This window comes from Mytilus edulis, chromosome 9 (assembly GCF_963676685.1).
Source record: "Mytilus edulis chromosome 9, xbMytEdul2.2, whole genome shotgun sequence".
In the NCBI taxonomy this organism is placed as follows: Eukaryota; Metazoa; Mollusca; class Bivalvia; order Mytilida; family Mytilidae; genus Mytilus; species Mytilus edulis.
Genome location: NC_092352.1, coordinates 63,306,073 through 63,315,094, shown reverse-complemented (window position 1 = coordinate 63,315,094; position 9,022 = coordinate 63,306,073). Strand labels below are relative to the sequence as shown.

General features: G+C 35.0%; 1 protein-coding gene across 2 annotated transcripts in view; it reads right to left on the bottom strand.

The window, feature by feature from the left end:
• Positions 1 to 6,676: 6,676 nt before the first annotated feature.
• Positions 6,677 to 9,022, bottom strand: part of LOC139488791 (H(+)/Cl(-) exchange transporter 7-like) — a 41,472-nt gene continuing 39,126 nt past the window's right edge. For both annotated transcript variants that reach the window (XM_071274701.1, XM_071274702.1), the window contains exons 22-23: positions 8,669 to 8,749; positions 6,677 to 7,079 (exon numbers count right to left, since the gene is read on the bottom strand). In XM_071274701.1, coding sequence (XP_071130802.1) covers positions 6,981 to 7,079; positions 8,669 to 8,749 — 180 coding nt within the window. In that variant the 3' untranslated portion in view covers positions 6,677 to 6,980. The remainder of the gene's footprint in view (positions 7,080 to 8,668; positions 8,750 to 9,022) is intronic.

Sequence of the window (9,022 nt, the reverse complement as noted above, 5' to 3'; positions counted from 1 at the left end):
TTTAGTCCGTTTTATAATTACACCCATCTCATTACAGCCTTTTGTCTTCACAGGCTGTTTCTTATAGTATCGATAAACCTGAAAATCATAAACGACATTTTCTTAAATTAAAATATACAGTCAGGGTTCTACTTCGTCAAAATTACCTCCCCATTACGCCAGTTCATTTCCACAATCGTAGAAATGGAAGCCATTGTAGGGATGACGCGCACAGGCACATAAAGCACTGAAGCATTGACTCCTTATCTGATTAACTAGTACTGTAAATTACTAACCCCAACACTGAAGCCTTAACAGCTGATCTGATAAACTAGTACTGTAAATTACTAACCCCAACACTGAAGCCTTAACAGCTGATCTGATAAACTAGTACTGTAAATTACTAACCCCAACACTGAAGCATTGACTCCTGATTTGATAAACTAGTACTGTAAAAATACTAACCCAAACGCTGATCTAATTAACAGGGGCGTAGCTGCAGTTAGGCACTTTAGGCACGTGCATACACATAATTTTTCCATGTTTTTTTTTTAAACGAAACATCTGTAGATGAACACCAATGAAGTTGTCAAAACTCTTTGATTATCGAATGTCATGTGTACACTAGCCTCTCGTTCTTAGTGAATGGAATATTGGATAGAATTCAATGTTTTTATGATTTTACCTTATATAGATACTATAAAAGTGCGACGAAAGATACCAAAGGGACAGTCAAACTCATAATTCTAAAACAAACTGACAACGCCATCGCTAAAAATGAAAAAGATAAAAAAAAAACAGAAAAAAAAAGAATAAACAACACGAACCCCACCAAAAAACTAGGGGTGATCTCAGGTGCTCTGGAAGGGTAAGCAGATCCTGCTCCACATGTGGCACCCGTCGTGTTGCTTATTTGATAACAATTCCGTTAAATGGTCTAATTCGGTAGGTCACATTCATGAAAGGGAAGGGGATTGTAGTTACGACGTAAGGAACATATCCGATATCATTTGTGAAACGGTTATTCCATAACGGTCAACTAACTCGTGATGGCGTCCGTAAAATTTACGAAGGGATGATGATTTTGAACTTCACCATTTGGAACTCTTGGTTTAATAGCTTCCTTGTGAGCAGCAACCCTCTAACAAGAAAACCATGATAGGAAATGCAAGCACGGGAATATCGTATCAATTGGGAGATATATACCCCGTATGCAGGTGCTGCTGGAATGTTGCAACTTACAAATGGAAAGTTCACAATTGGAAAGCTGAAATCATCTCTGTCGTAAAGTTTTGTTTTCAACCGACCCTCATTGTCAATTTCTAGATGTAAGTCAAGATATGAGACCGACTTAACTGTATCTGTGGTATCCTTTATCTCTAGCTCGATGGGATAGATGCGTTACACATAGTCACCAAATTTTAAATTATTTAGTGAAAGAACATCATCTTTATAGCGGAAAGTAGAGTTAAAGGATATTGCTAACTTCCTATCTTTCTTCCTAAGAAGTTCCTGCATGAAGCCAGCCTCATAATAATAAAGAAACAAGTCGGCAAGTAGAGGGGTACAGTTTGTTCCCATTGGAATGCCGACAGTCTGTTGAAAAACAAGTCCTCCGAACGTAACAAATATGTTGTCAATCAAGAAATCAAGCATCTTGATAATATCAGTTTCAGAGAATTTTTTGTTTGAATCAGAGTGGTCCTTTACAAAGTAAGATTTATCCCTCCCTAAGACAAGATACTTGTATCTACGTTGGCCATTCTTTTTTATGAAACAAAACAATACCAACTCTTTCAATTTGTCTCTTAGTTTGGAATGTGGAATACTTGTGTAAAGAGTAGAAAAGTCAAATGTTTTAATACTGTTACAAGATGAAAGAGAGTTAGATTAATTGTATGTACTCTAAAAGATCTTTGGAATTTTTAAGTATCCACATCTGATTCACGCCCCCTCTAGAATAGGAAGTTTCACAATAACTTTGAAGCCCGTCTTTGATTGCTGATAAAATAGATGTTAATAATTTAGAAAGAGGTTTCGTGGAGCACTTGGAAGACCCAGCAATATATCTTGTTTGTAAGGACACTTATGTAGTTTAGGTATCCAATACAGTGATGGAAGATCCAGTTATTCATCTTTGGTTGAAATTCCAAAGGAACACAGAACAGACCTATGATTATCCAGGATTTCCTCTTTGGTAAGTGTCGTGAGGGCATATGTTGAGTTTCCAAGTGAATTGTTAATACCTAATTCGTTTATCAAGCAGTTAATGTAATGAGTTTTACACACAAAAACGATGTTGTTTGGGGCTTTATCTGCGGGGACAACAACATATTTGTCATGGAGGTAGGATAGGTGTTTTGCAACATTTGGGTCTTCAAGATTGACGTAGCATGGACATTGATAGACCCATTCAGTTTCTTAATTCTGATTTGTATCAACGACCTCACTGCAAGGCTTAATCCATTCGGAAAGAGTGTCTATAAACTAGAACTTTGGTTCAGATCATACTTCTATCAACAAAAACTTGAATGAACCTCAACTTAGACACATTCGTTTTTTAATTAGTTGTTGTTAGTTTTCAACTAGCTTTCCACTTTGTCTTCACCCGACTTGCCAATGTTGGTCGTCCGTTAGGCTGTGCAGGATGTATAAATACGCAGTCACGCCTAGGCAGAATGGGAACATTATAAATCCGATGCTTAGTTGTAGAGAGAATGCCACTTTTTGAAGAGTTCGTAGTTGGTCTTCTGAAAGGCAAAATTTCTGCTCCTATCCAATAATCCCTCGTTTTCTAATGCATGGCATTTTCAAATTTCCAGACCTTCGTCTTGGACGACACCTATTACAGGACCTAGCTCCCTGTTGTATTTATTGAAAGTTTTTTTTGTCCTGAACTTGCATAAATATTTGACACTGGATGTTTAAAAATCATACAACTAGCTTCCAGTAATTTTGAGTACTCTCAGATCTGAGTGTAATGACCACAATTATTCAAATTCCTAAGCAGGTAGGGATTTTACAGTAGAGGATATAAAGAAATAGAATTTCTTAAATTTTGTAACGATAGTATGAACAGAACAGAACTTTTGCATTAGGCATCGACTATGAGTGTATGTGTTTGTGTGGCTAGGGTGAAGGTTTAAGAATCAAAAGATTGATGGTTTTTGTCTAGCCAAAAGGATAGTTTTATTATATAGTATAGCAGTGTTTACGTGCCTAATTTTTTTTAATGAAGGATCGTCACAATATGTACTATTAATTAAGTTAAACGTGTTTATCGCTATTTTGTGCATTTTTCTTTTGATCTTTTTTTGTGATAATTTTCATATCATGCTTCTCGCTTGAGATGGAAAAATTATCGCTAGAAACTAAGGAGGCCACGTGGCGTTGCTAACGAAATTGACATGAAATTGACAACGTCCTCATAGGTAAAATAGCGATAAACAGATTATCATTGGTCATCTCAACTCGATTGCTTTTCTCACTTTCGCTGTACCAGCTCAAGCGAGAAAATCAATCTCGTTGAGATGACCAACGATAATCTATAAATATCAATCAGAACAGAATAGATATGAAAATACCAAACGGTGTACTGCTTAATTAATGGGATACGCTGATCTACGCTGCATAGTGTAAATATTTTTTTCTTCATATTTCCGATTTGTACTGCGTTATCTAATTCACCAGTAAGATGTTATGGTGAATTCTTCATAATTCTTCGAACTTTTTATCATGTATATTATAATTATTATGATTAAATAAATTTAATAATTTATTTATAATTTGTACATCAAATTTTCAGCTAAAATGCTGAAAACCGTTTTCCGTCGGGGGCTTCGCTCCCTGAACCCTCTACCAGGGCTCTGCCCTGGACCTGCTGGGGGCCTTCAGCGGCCCCCAGACCCCCTGTCGATTGCCAGAGTCGGATTAAGGGGGGGGCAGGGCGCCCGGGCCCTCCCTTTTTGGGAAAAAAATTGTTTGCTTATATAGGGAATCACTAAAGCGTGACTGGAGCGTCAGGTCAGTCAGTGGGCCCTCACTTATGAAAATTTCTGGATCCGCCACTGACTGGTGCCTACATTTGACTGATTACCTAGCTACGCCCCTGCAATAAACTAGTACTGAAAATATCTAACCCTAACACCGAAGCATTAACAACTGATCTGATAAACTAGTACTGTAAATTACTAACCCCAACACTGAAACATTAACTACTGAGCTGATGGACTTTGTAAATTACAGTACAGTGGTACTGTAAATTACAGTACAGTGCTGGGGTTAGTAATTTACAGTACTAGTTTATCTGATCAAGAGTCAATGCTTCGGTGCTGGGGTTAGTAATTAACAGTACTAGTTTATCAGATCAAGAGTCAATGCTTCAGTGTTGGGGTTAGTAATTTACAATACTAATTTATCAGATCAGGAATTAATGCTTCAGTGATGGGGTTAGTAATTTACAGTACTAGTTTCTCAGATCATGAGTCAATGCTTCAGTGATGGGGTTAGTAATTTACAGTACCAGTTTATAAGATCTGGATTCAATGCTTCAGCGTTGGGGGTTAGTAATGTACAGTACTAGTTTATCAGCTCTGGAGTAAATGCTTCAGTGTTGGGGTTAGTAATTTACAGTACTAGTTTCTCAGATCATGAGTCAATGCTTCAGTGATGGGGTTAGTAATTTACAGTACTAGTTTATAAGATCTGGATTCAATGCTTCAGCGTTGGGGGTTAGTAATGTACAGTACTAGTTTATCAGCTCTGGAGTAAATGCTTCAGTGTTGGGGTTAGTAATTTACATTACTAGTTTATAAGATCTGGATTCAATGCTTCAGCGTTGGGGGTTAGTAATGTACAGTACTAGTTTATCAGCTCTGGAGTAAATGCTTCCGTGTTGGGGTTAGTAATTTACAGTACTAGTTTATCAGATCATGAGTCAATGCTTCAGTGTTGGGGTTAATGATTTACAGTACTAGTTTATCAGCTCTGGAGTGAATATTTCAGTGTTTGGGTTAGTAATTTTTATAGTACTAGTTTATCAGATCATGAGTCAATGCTTTAGTGATAGGATAAGTAATTTACAGTACTAGTTTATCAGATCTGAAGTCAATGCTTCAGTACAGGGGTCAGTAATTTACAGTACTAGTTTATCAGCTCTGGAGTGAATATTTCAGTGTTGGGGTTAGTAATTTACAGTACTAGTTTATCAGATCATGAATAAATGATTCAGTGCTTGGGATAGTAATTGACAGTACTAGTTTATCAGCTCTGGAGTGAATATTTCAGTGTTGGGGTTAGTAATTTACAGTACTAGTTTATCACATTATGAGTAAATGCTTCAGTGTTTGGGTTAATAATTTACAGTACTAGTTTATCAGCTCTGGAGTGAATATTTCAATGTTGGGGTTAGTAATTTACAGTCTAGTTTATCAGATCATGAATTAATGCTTCCGTGCTGGGGTTATCAGATCATGAGTCAATGCTTCAGTGCTGGTGTTAGCAATTTACAGTACTAGTTTATCAGATCTGGAGTCAATGCTTCAGTGCTGGGGTTAGTAATTTACAGTACTAGTTTATCTGATCAGGATTCAATGCTTCAATGCTGGGGTTAGTAGTTAACAGTACTAGTTTATCAGATCAGGAGTCAATGCTTCAGTGATGGGGTTAGTAATTAACAGTACTAGTTTATCAGATCATGCCTCAATGCTTCAGTGATGGGGTCAGTAATTGACAGTACTAGTTTATAAGATCTGGAGTAAATGCTTCAGTGTTGGGGTTAATAATGTACAGTACTAGTTTATCAGCTCTGGAGTAAATGCTTCAGTGTTGGGGTTAGTAATTTACAGTACTAGTTTATCAGATCAGGAGTCAATGCTTCAGTGATGGGGTTAGTAATTTACAGTTCTAGTTTATCTGCTCAGTAGTTAATGCTTCAGTGTTGGGGTTAATAATGTACAGTACTAGTTTATCAGCTCTGGAGTAAATGCTTCAGTGTTGGGGTTAGTAATTTACAGTACTAGTTTATCAGATCAGGAGTCAATGCTTCAGTGATGGGGTTAGTAATTTACAGTTCTAGTTTATCTGCTCAGTAGTTAATGCTTTGGTGTTGGGGTTAGTAATTTACAGTACTAGTTTATCAGCTCAGGAGTCAATGCTTCAGTGATGGGGTTAGTAATTTACAGTACTAGTTTATCAGATCAGGAGTCAATGCTTCAGTGATGGGGTTAGTAATTTACAGTACTAGTTTATCAGATCAGGAGTCAATGCTTCAGTGTTGGGGTTAGCAATTTACAGTACTAGTTTATAAGATCTGGAGTCAATGCCTCAGCGTTTGGGTTAGTAATTTACAGTACTAGTTATCAGATCTGGAGTAAATGCTTCAGTGTTGGGGTTAGTAATGTACAGTACTGGTTTATCAGATCAGGAGTCAATGCTTCAGTGTTGGGGTTAGCAATTTACAGTACTAGTTTATAAGATCAGGTGTCAATGCTTCAGTACAGGGGTTAGTAATAAAATAGTTAAAAACAATCCTTAGTGGATAAATAAAGTATCAATTTTGGTCTGTTATGGTCATATAGGCTCCTCTAGTACTAATAAAACCTTAAGTTTTCAATTTATGAGTTTGAGCTTTCCTTATTCAAGACAAGCACTTTGAATGCAACTAATTTATGGAACTATTTAATCAAATAAAACAACAAAAGTTGCAAATGAATGTATTTTAGCATACATATATATTTAGAATATATTAATATCTGCAATATAAGGTTCAAATATAATTTAATATAGCACTACCATTATGGTAAGTTAATGTACAAAAAAACACAAAAGATATCTAGAGGGAACACTATCCCTACACTTGAACAAACATTCAATTATTGCACTGTTATTTCTTCTATTTTAGCATTCCCTATCTTGATCCCTAAAAAGTGACAAGTAAGAAACATCTCTGATAACACAAACATTAAATCCTTGCAAAGGTGGGTTTTATCAGTTAATTTCTGTCAGGACTGTGAAATATACAACTCATCAATCTGTACATTTCCAAAATGAGATGAGATTCTGTATCTGGCTAAATCTTTTCTCGTAACCATGCCAATCACCTAAAATATAGTCATACATTTAATTTTGGATAGAAATTTTTCACATTTAAAGACACTTTGAAAGGCAGTCTATTCTGTATCTGTCAGTGTCAAAGTTGTAAATCATCTTCATAGTACAATGTCAAATATACACAACAGAGAAATATATATTCTTTTTAGGCAAATATAATTACTGTAAATTTAGAAATTATTGCGAGGTTTTTATTATTGCGAAAAATGAGACAGAGTTGTAAACGCAATAATTTAAACTAGCATTTGGAAATATTATATGTATTAAACAGAATTTTTCTCAAAATCGTAAAAAGTAAAATTGCATTTCAGTCTAAAATGACAAAATCACAATAATAAATGCACACAATAATTTCGGAATTTACAGTTTACTTTCTCATTTTAAAACTTGTGCATCAGAAGTATGGATTTTTTTGGTTCACATGGCTAAAAATATTTTTCTGTTTATGTGTAGATGCATACTTTAAATATCTGAATACTTTGAATTTAGATGCTAGGTGAATACCTACAAAATCTTGATCACCTCCTTTGAAACTGACAAGTCCAATCAGAGATTCCCATACCTAGCTTAACCTGGTTTAACATGTGTGCATTCTTAGAATAAAAAAAATATAAAAAATTGAAATAAAATCTTCTTAGATTTTGCCAAAATTGGTCAATCTGAATCAATATTGGCACTATCAGTCATGTTTTTCATCTCAGCATCATTTGCAGAGGACCCTCCATTTATACTTATGCCAAGTTTAGTTATAAAGTACTCTCAGAGATATTTTGGGAGCTAAGTGCTCCATTTTACACATAAATAAACTTTACATTTTTTCTTAAATCCTTGTAATTCTCAACCCAAACATTTAGTCCCCCCCCTTATCACTGGGAAATGGATGAGAGACAATGAGCTTAATTTCAACAACAAAGTCTATCAAAGCGTTAACCTAAGAAAGAGACTAACACACCAACCAGATTCCAGAATTTGTAGATAAATCATATAAAATCATAGGCTGTGAACCTGTTTAAATTGTTTACCATTCAACCCTTTATATCTGACTCATTTCTGTTAGCCAAGGGTTACGATCAAATCCCCTTCTTTCCACCCTTGGTTAATTAAGACAGAATTTTGAATCCACAAGGTAACAATTTCCATTGGTCATAATTGTGAAAGGCTGCATCCAATGAAAAGTCGTTGTTGAGATGATCAAGTGAAAATGTTAAAAATGAAAATAAACAATTACCACATGCTGATTGTGCAAGAAGTCTTTAACCCAAAAAAAATAGGACGCTACTTATTGACAATTTTAAAGTTCTTGATCACCTGATTGGAGTTTTCTTTTAATGTAAGTTTCTTCCGCAAATGTTGCAATGAAGATGTATCAGACTATGCAGTATGAGTTTTACTCATTGCTGGAGGCCATATGGTACCCTAAAGTTGTAAATTTCTATTTTGATTTGGTCTCTGATGAATAGTTGTCTCATTATCAATAATACCCCATCTTCTTATTTTTATATTAACTAGTATAGATTTGACTTGTTTATTTAATTAATCAATGTTGAAGTTTATCAATGAGTAAGTAATATGAACAAACCTTATTATTTTCATTAACTACAACCAAATGTCTAAGTCCAAGAGCTCTAAATAATCTGAATATTCTTGGAAATGAAGAATTCTGTAAAAATAAAGAGGTTCATAATAAAAAAAAAAACATGATACAGAGAAAAAGCACACATATTTCATAACAAAACTTTGGGTGTAGTAACCATCAAGAGAAACTTAGCTGTCAGAAACTTGCCTAAGGTTGAACTTTGTTAAGAAATGGCCATGTGAAGAAGATTGTAGAGCCATGGATATGCATATGTATATCACAATTATCTTTAGTTTGCTTTTAATTTACTTATAACAAAATCAATATTAATACCAATAAAAACAATATTCAATGATA